General features: G+C 44.8%; 1 protein-coding gene across 1 annotated transcript in view; it reads right to left on the reverse strand.

The window, feature by feature from the left end:
- Window positions 1-12: 12 nt before the first annotated feature.
- Window positions 13-25,815, reverse strand: part of LOC104279347 (lysine-specific demethylase 4B-like) — a gene marked incomplete at its 3' end in the record, with an annotated part of 49,435 nt that continues 23,632 nt past the window's right edge. Inside the window, exons 6-11 of the mRNA XM_009876604.1 lie at window positions 24,784-24,881; window positions 20,336-20,473; window positions 8,849-9,045; window positions 8,342-8,374; window positions 4,409-4,584; window positions 13-95 (exon numbers count right to left, since the gene is read on the reverse strand). Of these exons, the coding sequence (XP_009874906.1) occupies window positions 13-95; window positions 4,409-4,584; window positions 8,342-8,374; window positions 8,849-9,045; window positions 20,336-20,473; window positions 24,784-24,881 (725 nt within the window). The remainder of the gene's footprint in view (window positions 96-4,408; window positions 4,585-8,341; window positions 8,375-8,848; window positions 9,046-20,335; window positions 20,474-24,783; window positions 24,882-25,815) is intronic.

The following is a 25,815-nucleotide window of genomic DNA, read 5'->3' on the forward strand; positions in this document are numbered from 1 at the left end:
CGGCGGAGGGGCTGGCAGGTGGTGCTGGTGGAAAAGGTGCTTCTTTTTCCTCTCGCCTTTTGCTTTCGGAGGTCGAGCTTTCCCTTTGCAGTCACCTGTTTCAAGAAAATGGGCAATATTTAGCTTCATGGGCCAAGCATTCTGGGCATTTAGTATTTTTTCTCCTCTCGTCAAAAAGCTCCATTGCTGGGCTAACATTTTATGGCGTTATTCTACCTTTCAAACAGGAAGGCTGAAAGCTGCAGGCACCCACAGCTGTACTTCCGCACTGACTCTAGAGAAGGTCACTTTGGAAAGAAAAGCCCTGTGTCATTTCTATGGACTATTTAATTCTTGACTGGAGCAAAAAGGCTGCCAAAGGGAATGTTCCCTGGAGGGAAAATGCCTAACACCTAAGGAACTGGACAGCGTGCCAAAAAAGCTGTTATCTATTACATTAGCCTTGATTCTGTATTTCACATTTTCTGTATCAACAGTCTGCAAAGTGGGGTGCACAAAACCATCCACTGAGGTGCAGGAAGAAAATATTTTCATGCCATTAATAAAAGAAAATATATGTTTAAGACAGCGTTAATTTTATCCTTCTTCCAACTTCTGTTTTTCTGCATTTTTATAATGGATATATTAGCACACTAATACACATACAGATTTTACAATATGCATGTATCAGAAGATGTGCTCAGAAGTTTTTTCTGGTAAGGGGGCACAATCAAAAAAGGTTGGATACGATTGCTCTGTATCAGTAGTTGGCCCTGACCTCTGGACCATCCCGATTTAGCACCCCCTCTATTTGCAAGCGTAGCTCTTATCGGAGCATCAACACGCCAGGAAACAAAGAATTGGGTAAAGATGCCTGAATCATTATTACCAGAAGGTTTCTACCCTAAGGTCTTTTCAAAAAGGTGCCTTCAAAGCATGAATCACGTAGAGCATCAGACTAAGCCCATTACGGACCCCACCGGGTGCCGAGACACCCTTCCCTAATGCTGGCCCCGTCTGTCCTCATTTCGGCAAGCTCGTTGTCATTGTGTGACCTGCAGAGTGCTGCGGGTCTCTCACGGCTGGGACAACAAACACGCTTCCTGCACAGGCAGACGTCTCACTATTTTTACCAGAGGCAGTAATAACCCCCCACAGAAGTCTCTTCCACCACTCTTCCCACTGTAATTCTGTCAGAGGATCCACACCCTCTGATTTTACAGCAGTAATTAAAATTCCTACTGGCCACCGAGAGAAGCATCTCTACGTTCGGACAGGAGATGCCTCCGCAACTTGCCTTATTCTATGTAAAATGATGTATATTCCCTTTGTCTGGGTCTTCCTTCGCTTCGTGAATGAAGTTATCAGCTCACTCAGAGGGAAGTAAATAATAGATGCTCCACGGACAGATGCCAGCCCTCAATTTATTTCATAAGAGATTGGTTTTCACCTGCAGATGCTGTGGCTAGATGGCTCTGCTGCAGAAGGTCATTTTTGTGCTAAGAGGATGGGGAGGGGGCTGATGACAAAGAAAGGCAGAGAAAGACCATTCACCCTAATAATGATGTTTCACCCATCCCAGCCTACTCAGACTCCTCGACCAAAGCTGACCGGCCAAACCGAGTGAAGAGGAAATCAGATAAACCCTCCCACAATAACACGGTATCTCCAGGATGAAGGTTTGAAAAGAGAAGGCAAATAATCCCACGATAAGATAAAGTGCTAAAGTCCCTGTTGAAATCTTCGAGGGCATACCTCAAGCTCGGTATTTCCCAGATGTCTGGTCTGATGACTTTATTTACACTAATTTATAAAAATGGGAACAGGTCCAGCCCAAACAGTTATTGTTGTACTTGTGTAGGCAGTCCCTCGGATAAACTGGTTTGTTCCATCACAGAGAAAGGAATATTGAATTTCCTTAGAGAAACAAACATATTGAATGAAAGGCAAATTGGATTTTTCCCCAGTTGCACAAAACCAGATCATATTTACTCTCTATGCACTCAGAGAATTCTCTGCCCAACAACAAAACAAATGCCATTCACCAGCTTTATTGACTTCTAAATGGGTAATTTGACAGCAGCTGGCATGCAGAACGTTGGTTAAAAGTTTTTGCGCTAAGATGGAACGAAGTAGTTTGCAAGCGAATCTATGAAATCAGAAGCCAGGAAAAAGGGAGGTGAAATTCAAAGTCCCCGTCTGGCTCTCAGGAAGGCTTCTAGAAAGGAAAAGGATCTTTATACCCAAATCAATACGGTGGGTTCGCAGAGGAACAGCTCCGAGCTGTCCTGACGTTGAAGAAGAAAGGTAAATGTGACAGAGCTAGTACACCTGGAAAAGAGTGGTCCCACTGTGGTTTTTCATGGTGAGAAGACTGGTTTGTCTAGAGATAATTCAAAATACTATCCGGAGTTGCAGGTACACCGTAACCTTTGAGGGGAAGGGGTGCTGGTGGGGAGATCCAGCTGCTAGACCGGTATCTCCTGGGCAAAGACAACTGGAAATGGAATTCAGCGTCAGTAATTTAATCACAACTTTAGTTTAATAATCTGTACTGTCAACAGCTCAAAAAGAGACCGTGAATTAATCTATCAGAAGCTCAAGCACGAAGAGGGAAGTAAACATGGGAGAGAGCAGGAGAGTTTTCCCTGCAACAGAGCACTGCATCCTCGAGTTTTCAGTTCTGGTTTCCCGGCACCTTGATCAGGATTAGTTCATGTAATCGTGCACCTCATTTACAATCAAAGCACTCAAGAGGGTACGTGGGAACTGCATTAAATGAAACGTGGTGGAAAATAACACACAAACGTTATGCGGTTAAGCACCACGTTGCTTTTTCTCACATTATTAAAAAAAAAAACCAAACAAAAAAAAAAAAAAAAGAAAGAATCTGTAAGATCTGTGCTTTGTAGCCCAAGTCCCCAGGACTCTGCCCAGCACAGCTCGGCAGGTAACACCTGCTGACTCTTCAGATGTGTTTATGCTGCTCAGCACACCCAGAGAAGAGCAAAGCTTAAAGACTCCTTCTTATATCAAGTCCCAAGGCGACTTGCTAAGAATTCTAAATACATTAATAGCAACATAATAAATTATGAATACAAAGCTGAGTCATAAAAACCAAAAAGAAAACACCTTGAGGTATCTGGGTCAGAAATCCTGAAAACCTCACGTTATTAATACTCAGCTAGTCCCCGTAACCAACACGAAGCACAAGACCTACTTTGAAATCTCATTCTTCCTCCTTCTCAAGGTCATAGTTTTTCAGTGTAAGTAGAAAATGAAGCCAAATTAAAACCAGAGGAATAGAAAAACGAAGTGAAAGCAGGGGCTAAACTGCCAGGAGCAGGGCCATCCAAACAGCTGCTGTTTTCTTTTTCAAGATCAAACTGTAAGACACTTGTGAGAGGCAATGCAGACAGGAGGATGTAGAAAACTAGAGAACTTGGTATTTAATTGCTGTATTGCATTAAGATAGTGGTATATTTGCTACCAGCCACACCGAGCACCAGACCCCTCAGAAACTCCAAAGCAAATGAATAGGCCAGTTCCAGTGACTGCAGCAGTGCTGAAAATAAGTTTTTCCCTCCTGTGCTTCCACCTAAAGAGCTCTTAACATGTAGCGTGAGCATGTGATGTGGAACCTGTTCAGCTAGAACAGTCTTTATCGTCCCTCTGCCGTTCTAAGGATCTCAGATCTGTCCTTGCCACTTACCGCTCGTCTCCAAAGGGGTATCAGCATTTTGGGGCCATTTACTACAAGCATCTACCGTTAAACCTGTGCAAGAGCTAAGAGCCTGGAATTTCGGACACTGCCAACACTTTCAAACCTCGGGCAACAGAAAGGAACTGTCTACAGGCTGCTCCTGCTCTGTGCAACAATGATTTGCAAAGTCCTTAGACATAAGGAAAAGAGAAAATACACTGCCTAGCTAAGAGACTCTGGAACTGAGCAAAGACCTCATTTCTTTTCCCACAGCTTCCACAGATTTCCTTTAAGACCATGAATTCAGAGTCTCTACGAAATGGGGAGGAATAGAGGCAAAGGGGAAAGATTAATTGCACAGGGCGGTGCACAAATCATTCCTTTTCAGAGTAGGACGCAAAATATATTTATCTGTTTCTCTACAAAATATTTAAAAATATTCCTCCCCTAATATATATATTTTCACAAACCTGTAATAGTTTGGGCAGAATTTTCAAGGCCTGCCAAGAAAGCTATTTGTACTGAATCCTTAAAGAGAGGGGAAAAAAATCAATTGCTGCTGTAAATGATGGTGTATTTCAGCGAGCCCAGATTTAATATTGGGAAAGACTCCACTGATATTTCAACAGAAAGAAACAACAGCAGACAAGTTATTTACAAATGCGTTTTAGAGAGATAGCCTGCCCCAATCCTTCCCCGAAGCGATCTGCCATCAGTGAGCAGGGCCCTCACCTTCTCCCTCAAGCACTTTGCTCCTCTCCTCTTCCTCTAGATCCGGCCCCCTTTTCAGCTCTTCTTTTACTTTCACATCTTCCAAGGCAGTTTCGACAGCCATGACGTCCCCGAGAGACTTCTGATCCTCCGTTTTATGTCTTCTGGGTTGACTTCTTTTTCTTTGAGACCTAGAAGTACAGAAGTGTGATTGGACACAAAAGAACAGCCTCCAATATAGAAAACTATCACCGACTTACAAAGCTGAATACGAAACAAAAGGATCCTCTTTGGAGAGAAAACACAAGGTAGCTAACGAGAGCTACAGGGCAGAACAGATATCTGAAAGGAAACAGATGAACCTTGCGTAACACAACATTTAAGATCCATTCACAGCAGCTGCTAATCGTCCGGGTTTCTTGAAGAGCTTTTCCCCACCATTACTACTCTAAGCTCATGAGTTAAAAATCATTGTAATTGTATTCCCAATCTATTTTGCTTCCCTTTCAAAACACAGATGAAAACACGTTATATATCTTTCTTTCATTTCTCTGCCTCCATTCCATTGCTTCTTTTCGTTCTGTACGTGCTTCCCTTCGGCAAACTGCCGAGAGGCTGCAAAGCATCATCTTCCAGCTCCAAAACGTCACCCGGCGCTGCCAGATTCTAACTCACCCTGTACCGAATGCTCACGGCACAATCGATAGGCACCCTGGGATTTTTCACTAGTAGAATTCACAGGGTCCACAAAGTAGCGCAAAAAAAGCAAATATTAGTATGATCAGGCTCGTACGAACTAGCCAATGGCAAAGCTGGTCTTTCGAGAGTCAACTTGGAGGTCGAGACAAAGGGAGTTTAAATAGGTGAAGGAAAGAATAAAAAGAGGCAGAAATAAGTAAAGGAAATCCACTCGCCATCTCCCACAGCCAACAACGGCCACTTGGGAACCAAACCCCTCCAGCTGTCTCTCCCCCAGGTTTTATTGCTCAGAATAATGTTTTATGGTACAGAAAATCCCTTTCGCCACTCCGGGTCAGCTGTTGCCGCTGTGTCCCATCCCGATCTCTTACCCCCACCCCAGCCTCCTGGGCAGGGGACAAGAGTGGCGGAAAAAACGAAGCCTCGACACGGTGCCAGCACCCTTCAGCCACCCCATCTGTGCGTTACCGGCACTGTGGCAGCCACAAATCCCAAACACAGCCCTGGGCTGCTATGGAGAAGGTTAACTCCAGGATCCCAGCCAGATCCAGCACAATTTTGATTTTTTTTTTTACAGGATCTATCTCCTGGAATGCTGAGTTTAAGTCTAACGAGCTCTCTCATGAAAAAGAGGCTGATCCAGAGATCTGCCCTTTTTACACCATTCTTAGCAGGGAGACACTTTTCTTTTTGAAAGCTCCCATCTTCCATATGGCTTTGCATCTACCATCATAGAACAAACCGTAAAACCCAACCGAAATCGGCCGAAAACTCCCGAAAAGCTGAAATTCAGCTTCCCATCCTCAGAGCCCTGAAACTCAGCCGCTAATTAGATTTGGAGTACAAGGGAGTTTAGAGCCCTAATCAGGCACCCGACAAAGAAAGGAAGAAAAGAGAAAAAAAAAAAAAAAGAAAAAAGTCAACCTGAGATGAATGATTAATAGAAAAGCGAGCTGATCCATATGCACAGTGATTTATAATTGCTCGGCTCCAACCATATGGTAGCCCTCCAAGCATTGATGTTAACTCCACACCTGCAAGACATTCATGAGCAGGAACACGCAGCTGAACCCAGAAGGATCAACTTGTCTCTTCACCCGTAGTCTGAGTCCACGCCACCTTCTCCGGGGGAGAAAACGCAAGGTGGGAGGAGAAGATAAACCTCTAAGACTTTTCCATTGCAGCTGGAGAACTTTTCGGAGTTGAAGAAAGCATCAGAGTAGAATCAAGGTATTTTTATTAAAGTGTGTGCTTTAGTCCCGCAGTGTAGAAATGCCAGGCAAAAATTAAATCACAAAGCTTTATGCTCTCAGGAGATAAAAAAAGATCTTTTTGCAGTGCTCTTCTCACTCTGAAGTCAAGGAAAAATGAAGGGAGGCAGAAAGCACATCATTTAAAGAAACTGTGCTTCCAGAAATACAAAGTACCAGAAATGGGCTTTCTGTGGTCTAGACTAAAACAGGCTCTTGCTGGAGCTATAAAGTAAACAAAGTTGAGTTTTTCAAGGTACCGTAAGTATGAATGACCTTAGAGAAGAAATAACATATCTCTCTGCAGAGTTTAAAAGCTACATTTTCCAAGATTGCTGGCAAAAAAAGCGGCATTTGTAGTCTTTGAAGAACAGACCACAAAGTGACTTTAATTAAGTAGCTACAACCGTGAAGAGGTTTGGGCAGAGGTGAATCTCATTCTTCAAGTAAAGTCCATCCTGTTGAGAAAAGTCAGTCTTCAAGTAAAATTATGTCCTTCCAAGACATAAGCATAGGAGAGATACTACCGCTGAGTGGTATCCAACAGCTTCAGAATTGCTTCAGGATAATACTGAAATAATCCAGGAAACAATGAATAGATAAGGGGGAAAAAAGCATCTGGATCTTTTGCTTCTCTGCTGAGCAAAAGCCTCCAAGAGGGAAAAATAATCCTTCGTGTTCATAGAGCACCTTACGCTGTGCAAACACCTCAGCAACCCTGCACAGCCCCAGGCAGTGAAGAGATTCGCAGTTTCCAAATGTGGAAGAAAAAGCGGTGGGGGCCCACCGGAGGTCCGACAGGCATTGCCCACGGAGCATAAATCACATTTTCTGAGGCTACACGGCTCTTCCTGAAGCTCGCAACGGAAGGAATAGCTGAATGCATTTTAGGAAGCTAACCTCTGGAGCTGGGCAGCAATGCAGAGGGTAGTTACCTGCCAAATGGTGTATTTTGGAGCAGGGATTTAGCAGAGAACACACTTTCCCATTTCAGCATTTGTAAAAAAAAAAAAAAAAAATTCATTTCACATAGAAAAGGCAAGACATGGGACCACCAGGCCAAAGCACCACTAGATGACTGAAAACTCCTGGAAGGCAAACACCAGTGCTGGAGAAAGAGAGAAACCCTTACTGTATTGCTATTTTTTTCCTTTGCTTGAATGTCTAAATAAATCAGCTACCATCAAATTATTAGGCCAAGAGCTTCTAAACTGTTCTCCAAGTCCCTATCAAAGATGGCCTCAGAAACCTAAGGCCTATTTAAAGCTTTTTTCCCTGCATTTCGAAGAAGTGATAGCGGAACTGCAATTAAAAACAGGATATTACACAGGGACGAAGCTGTACAATTGCCAGAGATTGCCACCACTCACACCAGAAATTCGACAAATACGAGATGAAGCGCGGTCGGTGCTACGCCGCAAGCACTGCGGTTCATCACAGAATTCTGTGATTCTGTAACAGGCAAAGGAGGAATGAGAACGATGTGAAAAAGAAGGGTAAGCATATGAAGGGCAGACACATCCGAGTACACTAATGCCCTACGATAATTCAGTTTCCTAGGGTACAGTCTCGTTCTTCAAGCAAGCTTGAGGAGGAAGGAAAGTTCTCGCATTGGCAGGTCTAAAACCCTGCGATTCCACTTTCTTGAGACAGCAGCAGTGTTTTACCTACTCCCTGCTTCGGTGAGCAGTGAGCTGTATCCACCCCCAGTTAACCGTTACACATCACTACCAAATCAGATGAGCTGCCTGCTCAGGAATGGAAAACCAGGCACGAAACAGGTGAGGATCTCTAACGATGCAAGAGGAGATCTCCACAAACTACACAAAACTAAGATGAAGTCTGAGAAACCTGGACGCCCAAAGATTTTCTTTCAAGGAAGCAGAAACAAACAACAAAACCCTAACTGAGACAGGAAAACACGTGCAGAGGTACTATGTTAAGGAACTTGACAGGGCAAAGAATGAAGCCATGTAAGTTGATGAGGGAAGTCACATACCGGTGTTTGTTGTCCTCTTCCTCATCTCCTATCCTATAAAGCAAGATTCCAACAGTAAAAGGTTAGCATGCCAAATTCTCAATCCAAGCATGCTGTAACACACAAACCCCACAAACGTGTAGAAAATTAAAACAGAGATCAAAGGAAGCACAGCAAGGCATGCACAAAATCCCTTTTGCAACTGATGCGGGTTTCTTCTTCCTGCTTTCTGACAAGCGAAGCTATAAATGTTTACTATAGATTATTTTTTTTGTCTTCTAGGATAAGAGATGAGATGCGAGGGGGCACTGAGCGTCCTACTTTCAGAAAACGCATGCTTCTAGAACATTTAGAGGGAACAGAACAAAGAGGAAGCACATTACCCAGGAAAAGTCACAAGAGGAAATGCAAAATAAAATAATTAATGAAAAAGAGAGTTCGAGCTATCCCAGACTAAGAATTAGACAGTTTAAAAATCTTCACAATCAGAACACAGTGCTCAGATGCATGTTGTTTTTTTTTCTTTACCTGCGAAGCACTCTAGCCTTCAACTCCAGTTTTGTCTCATTCCAGGCATCCAGCTCTGGGCTAGTCAGAGCCGTGGGTTTCATGTGGTCCAGGACACAAATGTCTTTTCCTTGTTTCCACAAATCGTAACGTTCTGGTTGCAGAATCCTCACAAAGACGTCCATGGAGATCTTCACCATGTCTTTGCGGCAAGTACACTGCAAGAGACACCCAAGACACCAACACCACGTCAGGTCAGAAGAACGTTTTCTGGGACAGCATTGACTCTGCTTGCCCTTGGCAGAACCTGAGACAACCTGAGTAGAAGACTCCGCTCCCAAGACTCTTCTTCTCACTCTAAGCCCACCAACCCAGCCAAAACATTCTGGTGACTGATGCCCAGTAAATTTCTCAGCTACTGTCTCACAGTCATTACACAATAATAACTTTGGCCAACGTGGCCCACCAGGTCTGAGTCTGATCTCAAACCAACGTTCCCTCCAGCCTCTTGCAGAGCTGCTCAGCCTGAAAAGAGATTATTAATATATCACTTCACCACCGAGAAAACGTTAAGGGAACAAAAGAGCAACTGACTAAAGAAGGCAGTTAAATTTCATAATTACACATCATGACACTGCACGTGAACTTCACAAGATTTCAGAGACAAGAAAAAAGGCGACAACAGTAACTCCGCTCTGCAGCTACAGCACCCATGCCTAAGTCAAAAGGAATTACACCTTCGCCGTTGTACGAGCCTACACGGAGCCTACTTACGGGCGGTTTTACCTGGATATCCATTTGCTCTGATGAAGAAGGGCATTTAGAGACCAAGTCTAGCAAAGGGATTCTCACCCAGGACACGGGACCAGACTGAACGAGCATGAACTTTTCCCTCAGCAGCAGGTAGGGGATGGAAGGACACAGCAACACGCCAGCACCCTCTCACCTCGTGGGGGCTGCAACTACTGGGTGCAGAAAGTTGACCCCCTTGTAGGTCTGCTCTAAGATGCAAAACTTTGCACTAAATTGCTTTTCAACTTCAAGTTGAGGAGGTAATTATAACCACCTTGCAGGACTTTTTTTTCTTTTTTTACCCTTCCTCTACACCTTTTCAAAACTATCCTTTCCTTTCTCTTGGCAGAAATGCATGAAATTAAACCTGCATCTCCCTTTTCTCCTTTCATTTTTCACCACCGTTATTAAAAAGATTTATGGCCTTAGTTACGAAGCCAGTGAGAGGGAGAAGAGAGTCTTTCTGTGCAGTTCTCTGCTACACCACCTCCCTCCCAACTCCTGTTTTCCATCGTGCGGACACTGCTGGCGACCTTCCGCTGCTCTGCCGGGGTGTGCCGAGCGGGAAGGAGTCTTTAAGGACACCCACTTTCAGGAAAATTCAATTCCTTTAATGAAAAATAGCGCAGGAGAGAAAAGCTGGAAATGCAATTTGGCCGAAGAACGGCAGGCACACAGATGGTGCCCATGCTTCAAATTCCTGGCCAGGCAGAAGCTTCTCACCAGCAGCTCCAGCAACAGCGCCTTGAGGGATTTGTATCAAGCACATTTGCAATCACTTTTCCTTAAGAAATCTTAAAAGCACCTGTGCTTTGCTACGAAGAAGAATACCAAAGAGCATCTCACAGCACACATCATCAATGAGCTACGGAGATTGACCTCCTTCGCCTTGACAAAGGACGAAAAATGCTTTAAAAGGGCAACAGTCCTTTTTCTGATCCCAACCTGGAACCAACGCGCCGCAGCACGCGGATGTCGGCTCCTCCAAATCAAGCGGAGCAAATCCCGAGTCAGCCGGGTCAAAAGGTCTCCAGCACGGTCTCCAAACACCGTCAGCTTAAGAGTCTCACAAAAATGTAAAGCCCACACAGATTATCGAGAAACCACAGGCTGAGCTACCTGGATGCTCTTCAGAGAAACGACACGGTGGGCTGCAATCTCTCGCGCACCACACCACCAGCTCGCGGTAGCCAAGCTCCTTTCTTTACACAAATCTAACATGATGTATGTTTATATTTCAATTTTAATTTAGTTTTATTGCTTTCACACTAGTGAGCATGAATAATTTACAAAGCCTCTTTCCTCTGGGGCTTCTTCCAGACCTTACAGTTCTATTTCCTCAGCGGTTGTCTCACCCTCGTGTTCCCGGAACGGCCGGGGTATTTTTTCCATACCCTTCCCTCAGACCCAGCAGAGAGATCCTGCTAAACAAAGCAGATGTTTCCACCACAACTGCAAAAGTGACCGTGTATGGGAGGGGTGGCAGAGGAGAACGGGGTAGATCAGAGGAAGAGGTTGTGGGTAGAAAAGGGCAAGAAATTTCCTTTGCAATTATTTACCTGCTCTATTCCCCGCCAATAACACCCATTTCCGTGTACTGCCTCCTCTTCCACACAGACAGATGTATTTCTTGCACAATATTTCATCGTGGTCATAAACACGTGCATTTCCTAAGAGATATTTCGCCTGCACCCCCCACCTCTGGCTCTCTCTGTCCCAGTTTCTGCAGAACCTCTCCTTCCACATTCCCCTTCTCCCTGCCTCGAATTCTAACAATTCCACTGTTAGTAAACCATATAGAAAAGCATATAAATAAAAAAAGGTTAAAATTGCCATGTCTTCACTTAAGCACCCCCACTAAGGCGAGTCACAAAACCTCGTTTTCTGTCAGTGACCCCGAACCACGAAGGCTCAGATTCAGGTGTTCGCACAACTCCCTCCAACCACCAGAGCCCCAAAAGATTTAAGAGCCCTGTGACCACCTAAAGCCCAGACCGCGACTAAACAGCTGGTGAGAAATTTAAGGAACTCTGAGAACTAATGAAATATCTGCCCATCTCTCCTCTGTCGTTCCCCACTTGGCAGCCAGACCCCCCTCCCTTGGAACTGCTGGGGAACAGCGAGGCCGGCAGAGCGACAGATCAAACAACAGAATATTCATAACCCGGATCTCCAAGGACCCGCTGCAAGTCCTGAAAATACGGTGGAAAACACCAAAACAAAAATCAAAGCAGTCTGAGGGTTAGCTCTTTGCCATCGGTTGCAGGAGAGCCGGGACCCAAAGCAGCAACAAGACCAGAGGAGCTTCCAAACTGACCACATCTGCAGGAATTCGTCCCATCTCCTGACAGCTTTTTCCTCACCTCTCCTTTTCCACAAGCTAAGACTTTGTTAACCAAAGGCAACTCACAACCTAAGCACTAACGCCATAAGGAAACACCCAGTGAAGCCCTTCTCGAAAAAGCTCTTCCTCTACTCATTATTTTATTATCTGCTGCTCAAAGCTGGAGGCTGTGGTAAAATAGTCGACCGCACCAGGAACCTCAGCTCACTAGTTATAACTCAAAGACTGATAGTGGGAAATTTGTGGCTACTGAACGTGTAACCGTGATCTTATTTGCAGTATTCTTTTAAATAAAGCTGCTAATAAGTCCCTATAAAATAACAGTCAAATAAAAAGATTGTCTCCTTGAAGTAATAAAATGAAATGCCGTCTCGTTCAACCTCAACCTTTAGCATCATTTTTGTGAGGATACTTCCCTCACTTCCCAGCTATTAACGCTAAACTGAACCCCATCTGTTCCATAACATATAAAAAGTCCATGTGAAATAACCCTTCTCCTTATGTAGAAATAGTCGCCAAGACGATAGATTTAAATTGGCACCTCTGGCTTTCATGGAAAACCCCCTCACATCTGGATGAAACCGGGGCCCGCTGCACAACTGTTTCCCAGCTGGCTTCCCCCTTTGCCTTAATGGAAATTTAAATATAAAAAAACCCAACCCGCAACATGTTCAAAGTTGAAGTTCTCTCAGCTATTATGCCACCATTAAACGCCAGACCTAAATCTTTGCTTAAAGCTTTTGTATCTGCTTTTTCATTAACAATGAAGCCTAAAAGCAAAGAAAGATGGTTACGGGCGAAAGGCAGCTATGAAATTGGTGCTGGGTGTTACGGGAGCACATCTTGCTAACGCAGCAACACTCCTAAGCCTCTCTCCATGAATTTCTAGGACAAGGTATAGAGTTTCAGCTCTTGGGAGAAACCCAAAGTCCTCCCAGTATAATACTCTTAAACTAAGCTAAGCCATTTGTTACCATATTATGGACGTGTTACGAGAGATCTAGTTAATGCTCACCCAACACAACAGAACAAACCAGTTTGGGCTCCAGTTTCATCTTCCTCCCGCTCAGACCCTGCACAGCAACGCTGTCTCTTCCCCAACAGCCAAGGGCTTGGGCACGCAAATTGCAAGTAGGTGCCTGAAAGAGAAGCGTTCTGCAAGTAAACGAGGAGTTAAACTTGGAGAAAAAGGAGAAAAAACCCTAAAATGCACAGTTTGTGTGTTTAATGGTTGGTAGTTGAAAGCTTGTGGGAAAGAAGATGAGTCTTGACCCCCTGTTTCTCGCGTAATTACCAGCATTGCCCTAAGTCTCAACAACAAACCAGTTCATTAGGAAACCCACTGGAAATCCTCTACACAGTTTCATAAACAAAACAATTAGGCAAAGATTTCCAAGGACTCCCCCAGTCGCTGGCTGCAGGGCACGCTTTCTCCTCGCGCGCTCCCTTGACTCGCTTCCGCGATGTTCCACACGGATTTCTGCGGGTAGAAACACTGGGTAGGTGGTAGGCGGTGTTAGCCAGGCAGTCAGACTTACCCTGCTCTACTCCTTTTGTACTAAGAGGATTCTGGTTTAAGATACAATAGAAAATGCAATGTGACATGCTTCATTTTAGGCAAATAAAAGAACCCATCCCAACTGGCGTCAGGCTCCTGTTGACGTGTTGCGTGCAGATTTTTGTATTTTTTTTGGCAAAGCTATTGTGCAACCTCTGCTGGAATCCTTTTCCAGCTTTACTATTCTGTAGAGTACACCTGTCAGATGGCAAATACTCCTGAATCTACGTTGATCCTCATTCCTGCAAAACAAAGACAACCACAGCGGAGGGGACAGGGTCACCTCAGCAGGGTCCTGACTTCGAGGTCTCAGATAAGGCTGAGAGAGCACAGAAGGGAATTCAGTGCTCTCAGCAGCATGAGAAGGGGATCCAGCGCAGCACCAGTTCTCTTCTGCTCTGACAGACTCATTCCAGAACCAGGGATAAACCAAATGTTATGATGCAGTCTGGGGTGAATATCATTCTGAGGTTACCTCGAGGCATTCTCTCTTCTGCATCGCAGGACTTGCAGCTGGTACCGAAGCTCCCACCGACCGCTCTGGTTGGCAGAAAGCGTCTCGTTGCAGCGGGTTCGCACCCCGGGCTCGTGCACTGAGCCAGCAGCGACCGTGAAGTGACGCAGCTCGGGGAAGATCTACTGCTCTCAAGTGACAGACGCAGCAGACAGTTCTTGCTAAGTGACTCAAGTTATCCTTTTATCCTCCTGTTTGATCATCTGCTTTTTATTCAGGTCTTTTTAAAAGAAAGCCGAACGCTGGGCTGTACTGCACAAACAGATGAAGTAGTAAAATCCACCATTTCGTATCCCATGTACGACAACCAAGATCTACAGGCAGTTTCTAGAAAGATGAATAATTACGCTTGGTGGAATACAAAGCGTCAGCATCTGAAGTGACAACCCAAGATTCGCTTCTGGCACACCATCAGATTCTTTCCCCCGGTAATAACGAGTATTCTTCGGTAACATTTTTCAAAAGGATGCGAAGCTGAACAATATATTTTTTTTCACAACTCCAAACGCCACGGCTTTCAATGGAGGGTTGATATATAAAGAAAGGAGGCGAGATGCTGTATATCAATCCTAAAGGAAACAGCACTTGAGACCCCTCTGAAAACCATACAGCAAACAAAGCGCTGCTGTCTCCTTTCTTCAATAAGCGAGACCCACCTGCCCATATTTTCAAAGCAGTTAAGAGTGAGGTGAGGACAGAGCAGAAGCCAGACCTGAATCCTGATGCCTGAGATCAGGAAGCACCCAGTTACGAGCCACCCCACCGACACCCTGAAACTCCGACCTGGCCCTCGCATCCCATGCAAGAAGAAAATTAAAAGCACAGCTATCAGGAGAGATCAACAACAAAGCAAAACCGGAGTTAAAAAAAAATGGAAAGAGGCTGTTCGTAAGCAATCTACTCTCCCTGTGCTACAACAGAAAGCGGGCTTTATTTTTCAAGTGTTCTTCACGCACAAAGCGAAGAGGCAGAAGGTTAAAAATTGTTGCCTACGCTGAAGGAACTTCTGTGGAAGACATCAAAAAGGGAAGGTACCTGGTGAGAAAGCGTCATGTCAATTCACGGCTCCCTCACGCTTTCACGCTGCCTTTCAGAGCTCTAACATCGCTCACCTTCCCGCAGCTCTCGAGCAGAAGGCACTATTTACTTCTTTATTCTTAGGTGGAACATCAGATTGCTCTTCTTCTTCCCAGCTCTGCGCCCACGCATCACCCCTGGGGCAATTCCGCCGGAGCGACTCCAGCTGCGGGATTTCTGACAGCCCTGCCACCTCCAGACAACCCTTAAGCCTCCGCTCTGACACGCCAATGAGCCAACGATCGGGGCCAGGGGACTTTCTCAGGGACTCCCGTGTGACAGAGGAGCTGAATGAATAAGCCGCGGGGAGCCCATTCTTCACGTCGCTATTTACCGCGGGCACGGAGCGCGCCGCGGCCTCGGCGCCGTAAATCACGGGGTTAGCGAGGCGCAGAGGGAACGGAGACTCTGTCAACCCCGCGACACGAGGGCTGGAGGGCAGTTTTCCATCCCAGAGAGCCGGCAGTTTCCATCCCAGGCTCTGCAAAGTCCTCCCGAGCTGGTAAAGTCAGTCCTAAGCAGCCTGCGAAAAGTCCAGCATGCTCTACACCTTGCGGTAATTAAGCAAATTGGGCTGAGCAGCATAAACAGGCCTGGCCTGCCTAAAAAAAAAGAGCTGATAAAACGAAGCTGTGAGCCAGTTTCAGGAAAAGAACTGTCTCCCTGGCACCTCGGCATGAAAAAGGAGCGTAAAAATTGCTCTATTTTGCAAAGAATCGGTGCTTCGTCGAGAGTAAGGTATTAGGGATGTTTACAAACAATCAAATCAAATAAGTACAAAACAAAAGGTGGAAGATGTTGCACGAGAACAATTTTCAATCTGTCTGGTAAAATTAAACCATGGAAATGCTGTTCCAGAATAGATGTTTCTAATGTATTCTGAGCTTAAAAAGGTCTAATTAGAGTCAGTGAAGGCAGAACACAAAGTAATGGAAAAGTACAATTCTGATTTCCCTTATTTTGGAGGCAAATCTTACGACGTTACGAAGCGGTTGCTGCAAAAACCTCATGAACGTTATTTTCTTGGAAAATAAGGACATCTTTTAAGAGAAAACCTACTAATAACAGAAGAGCAAGAAGTAAGTTTCAGTTTTACACGGAAAATTATACACTAGACAACTTCAAATCCCAACTACTCCAACTGTAAATTCGAAGGTCCGTACGGGAACACGGCACAGCATGAGGTGAAGGCTCAGAACGTAAAACGTAGGATTTGAGATGGAGGGTTAACCTGACCTCACTTGATATTTGAGATGGGTAAACAGGAGATAAAAGGAAGGTATGAAAACGTCAAGGAATAGTCGCACGGCCATCAGCAGCCAGGGAAGTGCAAGAAATTGTCCCCGTCCCATCCACTTACTTCCAAGTCCAGTTTGCAAAAGAAATAGAAAATCCGACCGGTGAGGTACACTTGAATTTCTTATAAAACTGTACGCTCTGAAAACATCTTTTCAAAAACCAGGATGGCATTCAGATGAGGTACTAGATGGATGTACAGGCTTCAGGAAGGACACTTTACTGGAACGCTTGGGTGCAGAAGGGTTGCTCGGTCACACACAGCTCTTCAGAACCTCTGCCCGAGCGTTTTCAGAAACAAAGTGAATCAAACCAGTAATGCAGAAAGCAACTGGAGACCCACAGCAAATCAAAAAACCCCAAACAACAGATGTTAAGGGAAGAAAATTACCATTCCCTGCCTTTCATTCACCTGGTCTTCCTCACAGTGAAAGAGAAACAACAATACGACAAAGAGTTAATGGAAGACAAATGATTGAAGGACTCCAGCTACAGAGAACGAAGGAAAGTATTTCTCCCTGATTTTCTAGGCTCTGCCTACGCAGGTAAATGTTAACTAGAAATAAAACCAGCCCTACTCAACTGCATTATTTAATCAGTAACACGAAGGTCTAAAGCAAAGTACTCACATTACAGCTGACTCGGGAAATATTGTGCCAGCATGTCCAACACTACAAAAAACCCTTTTAACTCATTTCTACTGGATCTCTTTTTACTTTGCACACTGGGACGGAACGACACTGACGTTAGTCGAATGGGGCCATACCTCAAAAAGAGCATTCCCTGCCAGAGTTTGATCCGCAAAGAACGCTGAAACAAATTCCCATCAGGTATTTGGAAAGACCGAGTGACAGCACACCAGGCTCATCGACGGGAGCCCCAGGCTTACGCGAAGCTCTCCCTCCCACCCCTAGACAAGAAGCTGACAGATATGCAGCTCAACCACAGCTTTTCTCACCCATCAGGTGGAACAGGCAAGCTGTGGTTGGCCTCAAAGTCACCTTGACTGGGAAGAAGTCGGCCGCAACACAAGGTTCCTCCAGGACAGACGGAGACATTTACATTGGCAGTAAAGGAGGTAATGGATAAGGAGCTGTTAATTCTTAACACTTGTGGGCACAAAGTCCAGCTGTAGGCAAGACATCTATTTCCCAGCGGTACAGCACCAGATAATTGAAGACCTGAAGTGAAGGAGAACGTTGTACCCTTCCTTGGAATCTGAGCAGATTGACATTTGCGAAGAACAGGGAGCGATCAGTCCTGAGGATTTACACACATCACGAGAGATGACGGGAATTTGTCTGTCACACCTCAGCACTCGGCACCGAGGCTAGAGAAGCAATTATTAGAAAGATCAGCAAATCAGACTTTAAGAGGCAGGCACCTGCCAAAAAGCTGAAACAAGACCAGGGAAAACCCCAAGAGGGCAAGCGGAGAATTCTGCTGCGCATTTATGGCAACCCACGTGCCACCAGCTGCTCCCCGGAGCCTGGGACACGCTACACAGATCCCACAGACACCTGACACAGACAAAGACACGAATTTATCTCTGTGTATTGACTCTGTGTTCAGGTAATAAAGGTGTTTGGGTAAGTATTGTCTTCTGGTAAGAGGCTGCTTGTCAGCAGTGGTTACAACTTCATCCAACCTAGTTAGGGTGACACGTACACCCTTCCGGCTCCTTCCCATCGGCTTCTCCCAGGCAGTTCTGAGAGACGTCAAACCCTGCCCGCCAGGTTCTCCAAAAGCTCTGAGCAGGACAGCTAGATTATTCACTTGGGTATTTACCAAACTAATTTCCACTTGAACTTCTTAGCATCTGTTCATCCTGGCTACAAGTCTGCACAGACACAAGCATATTTACCCACTATTCATCTCCTCCGCAACTCTGCAGACATCACCTTTTTTTCTTTTTTTGCTAAAGCTTGTTCTACAGTTACAGTAGAACCAGTGCCTAAGAAGCTGATCTTTAAACTTCTGGTTCTTACGTATTTTTTCCAGCCTAGGCAGGTTCTGCTGTGGTTAGCAGAACATCCCATCCATCTGGCAGGCAATTAGCACGGCCCCGTCTACGCTTCTCCGAGGTGAGCCATTACCTTCCCGTGCGAGCTCTCTCTTACGCTGTGACATATATTGCCCTCGGTAGCGCAGAATCCGAATTCCATCCCCAGGATAACGTCCAGGAGAACATTACAACGGGCTAATTTTGAACCTTACCTTGTCACCAGTCTCACGAGTACTGGTAGGACAAGACAGCCGTAGCGCTAACCTGAGCAAAGGAGAAGAATCACCTCCCAGCCAACTGGTTTCACTGCAGTAAGAGCACGTCCCTGGAGAGCGCCTGCCCAGTCAAGAGCATCCAAGAACTTTATAAAAGAGTGTATCACAAGAATAATAATTACAAAAAATCCAAACACACCTGCTCGGAAGGGGGCGAGGATAATGTGATTGTGCCCGAGGGCACAGAAATCAATATAGCTGCTTTTTTAAATATAGTAAACCCGCAGCAGTTAGCCAAAAAGCACACACTCCATCCAGGCTGCGAGCCTCCACGAGTCTCCCTCCACTTTTGGTGCAGGCAGCCCGAGTGTACACAGTCAGCTGCTATTTCATTAAGTCCCTGTTTAACTTAGAATGAGATTTAAACAACCCTTTTGCCCTTACAGTGCGACAGCACTCATACCTCATCTAGAGCCTCCTGGTAAGGTACCAAAGGGTTAATTAACACGTATGCAGCGCATGGTTCAGGCAATATTAAATGGAAATCTCTGAACAGACAAGTGTCACTGAGTGCAATGGAAATAAATTGGGCGTCTCCTTCCACACTTCAACTTTCTCTCCCTAGATTTGCTCAGAGCTCTCCGTGCTGCTTGTTCAGTAATTTCACGCTACGCTGCTTAACAATGTAAGCATGGAGGCTCAATCTAAAACTGCACTTCCCAAATGTCACTTGTTTGTGAACACATGGCTGAACCCAAAATTGCTTTTAATATTAGAGCGGTGCCTGCTGGCACTGCTGTAGTTAAGGGTCTGTCAGAATTTCCAGGATAAACCCCATTTTCTGGGGTGTAATACCATGACCATTTGCTACAGATAAACCTGGTACACAAGGTCACGGCAGACAAACGGGATTTTTTAAATTTTCAAACCAAGCTTGCTTGGCTATTCTTGAGTTTAAGACACTTAACACTGATCAGAGGTCTCTTGCAGTTCAAGGTTTTCCTCACCATCCCTTTAACTTCCGAACAAATTCAAACGTACGACTCCCACTGCAGCCTCCCAACCCGGTTCCGGAGCCAAAATTACTGCTCTGGTCTGCAGCCTTGATGGGATACGACTCAGTTTTGCTGATTCACACTTAAAACCCACAAGAATGCAGTACGCGTACCGTCGTGAAACCTGCCACTTTCAGAACTGTCCAAACTAACAAAACGTAGAGAAGTTTGCCCTAATGAGAAACAGCCACACAAAGTCATTTTGTCGAGACGCTCCACTTCAAACTTAACTGAGTGCATAGATTAGAGGAATTCAGATATTTTTCAGAGGGTTATTACCATAGTCTTACAAAAGCTTAAAAGCATTTCCAGCTTATTCCTTCCCCTTCGCTGTGTGCCTAATGAATTGTATCCGGTTACATCAGTCGCCTTACTCACTCTGAAATGCAGTTTAGGTGCATCAGAAAACTAATCCTAACTTACCAGTCTGAAAACAACCCCTTCACAAGGCGTGGAAGATGTGGCGTTTGAGAAAGTCATTGCTATGTCCTCGAAAAGACACAAAAGACAACAGGCATGACACAGCAACATGGCACAACGGAGAACCCTCATCACAACAACGGCACTCTCTGATTTGTCCTTAGCAATCTCCTGCTCCGGTTCCTTTGTACTTCGCGGCTTTAAGCAACTCTTCATCCCAACAGACACCCACCTGGGTTGCCATTTTTCCGTAGTCGATCCATCGCAAAGTGGCAAAGTTGGTGGACTCGGCGCAGTTGAAGCCGTGATTGAAGCCAGCGTGGTAACCGTAAGGAAACGTGATCATGAACTCTCCGGCTTCCTGCGTGATCTGGAAAAAAAAGAAGGGAGAGAGACCCCACAGATCAGTTGATGTAGCAGCTTGAGAGATCTATTAAAAAACCAAATTCACTGGTTAAATTCTCTTTCAACTGGAGTTGGCAGAATGGTGGTTACCAACTCTTGGCTCAATCTAGAACAATTTCTGGTTAAATGCAGAAATACTGAAGTGCTTCCATTAAGGAAAAAAGAGAGCACAAAAGACGAAAAGGGTCTCGAGATCTGAACTATTGAGACTCACAAGCTCCAATTACAAAAAGGTTCTCAGGCTGCAGCATGCCAATGACCAATAAATCTTTAGATCATGATCACTTTAGCTCACGGCAAGTCCAAATTTACATTCCCAGCACCGTGCCAGTGGAGCCACGAAAACTGGATTCCCCTCCCGTCATGCGCTCTGCACTGAAGCACACGCTGCCTTTCGTTGCACTTCTGTCCCCACTCTCATTTATCAGTCTTACTCCCTTTTGTTCACCCATAACTCAAACAAGCTAAAAATCACAGCTCACCCTTTGTCTACTAAAGCAAAACTAAGTTAACAATAAGCATTCCGGGCATTATTAATATAAGGGGTTATAAACTCCGTAGATTATAGTTGTAATCAGAGGCAAATCAATTTGTGAAGCTTCTAGAAAATCCTCTTTCTACACCTTATGCAGAGAAGACATTGTAGAAAGGATTAACTGAATTGCTGGAGTACGGCACGGACTGCAAGAGCAACCGGCAGCGCCGCGCTTGGAGCAATCCTTCCAGCCCCACGCCCCGGCTTGGCGAGGATGTGACAGCACCTCCCTCCCGCGTGGAGGGCAAGAGGCAAAACTCGCCTTTCCCATCTTTCCAAGGCAGAAGTGCCGACAGACCTTTCCCAGCAGTCACAGGCCAAGCAACTCCACCTGGATTCCTTCCCCCGGCAGTAACTCGGAGCACAGCAGCTCCAAACCCACAGAGATGTCAAAGAACTCGACGCTTGAGAACGCAAGGATGGGTCCAAGGAGAAAACGTAACCAGGCAGAAGTTAAAACATTTATCCACTGGCCTGGACTAACACCTAAATTTGCTCATGTTATTAACATTAGCAGAGTAATTTAAAAAAAAAAAGAAAAAAAGAGTGTAAAACCAGATAGGATAGTACCAGAAGCTCCTGCAGAAGTTCTGGTGCTGAAGCTGGGTCGGTACCCAGCTCCACCGAGATCCTCCCATCCAGCCCCCTCCATAAACGGGAGCAGAGCGGTAGATCTCTAACTTCAGACGACGGAAAGATTATGTTTCTGTCAGGAAACCTACATCCTGGTGTCTTCATTTCAAGCCCACAGCTTATGTCCTCCATGTCACTGCTGTCAACATTATCCCCACAATAAATTAGCAAGCACTCCACATGATGGATAGGCCATGCAGAAAAGTAATAACTATGGAAGGGAAGCCAGCACAAACTGCCACTCATGGAGAAAGCCCCAAATTTACTGACTTCTGCAAAGCTCTTGAGGAATAAATGGAGAAATCAATAGGAGATTACAGAAATACACATTTTTAATTATTAAAAAGCCCTAGTATTGATCTGTTTCTTTTTTTTTCCAGAAGTAAATACCATTATAGAGATTTAGAGTGAATAGTGCCCGTTCACTTCGTTGAAATCTGCCAGGAATGCAGATGAAGGGATCCTATCTCTGCTTCTAAAGAAAAATGGCACATGTTCCCTGTTTCTGAATAACAGTGATCCTCCTTCAAAAGCTACTATTTCAGGACACGAGGTATTCAGATACAGGCTGCTCAGACTAAAGAGATCTCCTCCTCCTTTTTACATTTAAAAACATCCTCCCGGTGAGTGCCGTAGAGAAGAAAGTAGCTAATCACAAAAACAACTACACTTCCCCTCCACATTCTGTAAATCAGGATTAGGAATTATATTTAAGGAACATGTTATCAACCACTCTTGCTTTAATAATCAATGGTATTTCTGACATTAATATTGTTCTCTATGTGTAACATTGGTCTTTTTTTTTCCCCCCTTTTTTGATAAAAAAAAAAAATCAAATTCCTAGCATTAAGATTTCTACATATATTCAGCATGAAGGAGACACCAGACATCAATCTGCAAAAAACCCCTTCATGTCACAAATCAAAAGATTCCTAGCAGGAAGCCTAGCTAAGCAGAGGTAAAGACTTCTTACCAAGCAATAAATCAGAAACTCCCTTATTTAAACCACTTTGTATCTCATCCCTACCACCCCAGAGCTCAGCAAGGATGACTGGGGATAAGCCTGGAAGGAAAGTTTGCCTCTATCGCCTTTTTACAAACTCCTTTACTCCTCTCGCTCAGTTATTGATCAGAAATCACTTAGTACACAATTACTAATCAATGCCACTTTCCTCAGACAGATGGAAAAGCAAACATAGAGCAATTTATTATTGCGGAGAAAAATATGCCCAGCTACAACATTCAAGTATTTCAAATCCTTCCTGCAAGAATTTCCTTTGCTTTCCAACCTCTGGCAGACCCCAGAGCGCTGCCCCAACGCGCTGCCCAAGTGAAACAGCAGAATTAATTCCCTTTTCCTGCACATCGCTGGAGGATCGTGCGGCAAACCTCACTTAGAAGGGCTTGTGTGCACCAACAGGTACTTTTCAAATTATTTTCAGCTTCTTTAGAGAGGCAGCACAAGTTGTTTAGGCTCTGTTCAGCCAATTACTGCAGCACTCACGGCTTCTGGTTAAAGCAACCTCCTGAGGAAAACAAGCAAGAAGCAGCAAGACAGACTGAAGCAGAAGGAAGCAGAAGAAAAATCTTTCAAGTTTAGGCCAATAAATAAAGAAAGTCAGATAGGTTTTTCAGCAACTTGCACTGGCTACAAGTTTCTGTGCTCTTTTCTGAATACGGTCGGGATAGAGGATGTCTTTTATCTTCTATCAAAAGTTACTTTTCAGAGGGCCACCTGCGCACTAATCTGAGATGCCTCCATACTGCAATCTGCATATTCGCTTTCCTGAAACCTGTAAAGTGCAAAACCTCACCAAAAAAAAAAACCTCAGCCCCCACAAATGTGTATTTTCATCATTATTTTCAACCACATGTAGCAGGTAACCCGTGTTTCCACAGCCGGGAATTAGGCTCCGCAGACAAAATTACAAGGAAAACGGTTTGTTGCTCTCTATGACCAATTTACTACCAACCATCCTGCGCAAACGAGGCCGAGCCTGGCCGCTGATGTCGAACCACGAGCACCACATTGCTTGGTGCGAGTCTCCCCTGCGCTGACGGCAAGCTCATCTGACAAGCCAGATGATTACACTTCAAATTTCATTCATCATAGCCTTCCACTAGGAAAAATGAAACAGTCTCTGGAGCAGTAAATTGAATGAATTCATGGGGTTTTATGCTATGAAAGAACCAAGATCTTTTACTTCCATCTCAAAGAATCACCAGGCTCATCAAATAGCTGCCACGCTTTGTCTCAGGTGCACTAACTCTAACAAAAGTGCACATAGAAAAAGGAGAACGATCAGAACCAGGGAGTTTCAACTTAGGAAAAGGTGGCTCTAAAACCTCCAGGTGACAACGCAAAGGGGAGGGGGAAGGATGAAACCACTTTGAACCAGGCAGTTTTTGCCACTTCCCACTGGAGTTAAGAGTCCCAGTACCTATAACTTGATTCTTTTCCCCCCACCCAAAGAGGTTCTGGCTCCGTGTGCCAGCAACACACAGCAGCAGGAAGGGCTGGACTGATTCTGCACAGATACTAAATCTGCAGTGAGCACGCTTGGCTCAGGAGATTTACTTCTTGCCAGCAGACTTTCAGAATAAGCACATTAAAACGATCAGACCAAATAAACATGACCCCTTCATTTCAAATAAGAGGACTTAAGAGATTGGCGGATCCTTACCGGCTCAGCGTAGAACGAACGCTTACACAACAGAGAACCAGCACGTCTGACGCCAGTTCTTGGTTCATGTCACATCCAGGAGAAAAAAAAAAGGTCTGTGTTTAAGAATTCCCACCGAGTTACGCTGCCTACTGATGAGCCACAGCATCAGCACTGCAGTTTGCCCCTCTCTGCCTGGAGAGGCTCCCTAATTGACAAAGTTAGTTCTAGTGAAAGCTTTTACGGAGAGAAGCACTTCACAGAAAGTGTCTTGGCCAAACCACAAATCCTCATTTACAGGCAGCCACCTGGTTTAAAGCGATAGGGTACATTCAGCATAATAATGCATTTAGAAATTCAGCAAATTGCTCCCCAGCAGCGTGTGATGAATTGTTTTCTAAGAAGAGGGGTGTTGTGCACCTCGAACGTATCCTTTGTACGTACCCGGTCAAAAGGAATATTCTTCAAGATCGAGGGTGAAATGAGGGTCATCTTATGGCGGAGAAAAGCGTCGCATCCCTGAGAGCTTCCTGGGAAAAATCCTGTAGAGACATTAAAAAGAAGAGTATCACTATAGGAATGTTCTAGCCAATCAGTTAGTTCAGCAGAGACAAGCTGACAAAAAAAAATGAAAACCTGCCTAAATGCTTTTTATATAGATCAAAACAACAGGCACACAACTGAAGTTGTTGGTAATTAGCACATCGCTCGTTGTTTAAAATGTCACGTAAATTTTGAGACAAAAACCTGCATGTTGAGGCATGGAAGTCGAGAGAATTAGCATCTAAGTCTCTTGTGCCTAGAAATAAGTATCTTGGTCAAAATGCCAGTGAAGGCCTAGAAAGTTAAAAACTTATGGCTAGTACACCTGACCTCAAGGCAATCTTTTTCTGAATTGACATCTACAGGTGTTAATTAACATCTAGAGATGTTAATATTGAGTCAGAAGGAAGGAAGGGAACACAGCTGATCCATCGGAAGGCAGGGGAGGGAGGGACTCTCGTTCACCAGCCTCAGTGGTCGCCATCCCGTCGGGCAGAGAGAGCACGATCGCGCTGCTCAGTGTTAAATTCTACCAGAGCCGAGCTATTAAAACAAATCACGAATAACTGAAAATACTAAAATTGCGGTAAAAACTGAACAAACCGCAGAAATGGCAGCTCAAGTGATGCAACACCAGTTTCTTCGAGACCATGAGTTTCACTCCGAGCGGCTGATTCAATAACAAATTACGTGTTTATAGGGATTAAAAACCATCACCGTTTACGAAAATAAATAACCCAAGCTCTGGAAACAAAACTAATTGATGAGACATAATGGAAGGGGTTTCAGAAAGCCAAAAGGATTACTGGATTCCAGGTTTCCTTATATTTTTGCACTAAAAGCATTTCAATTAAAATTATGACTGTCTGCTACCCAGTCTGTCATCCCTCTCTGCAGTTCCTCTTTTTTAATGCACACTCTAAGTGGCTCTCA

This window comes from Apaloderma vittatum, unplaced genomic scaffold (genome assembly GCF_000703405.1).
Source record: "Apaloderma vittatum isolate BGI_N311 unplaced genomic scaffold, ASM70340v1 scaffold309, whole genome shotgun sequence".
NCBI lineage: Eukaryota > Metazoa > Chordata > Aves > Trogoniformes > Trogonidae > Apaloderma > Apaloderma vittatum.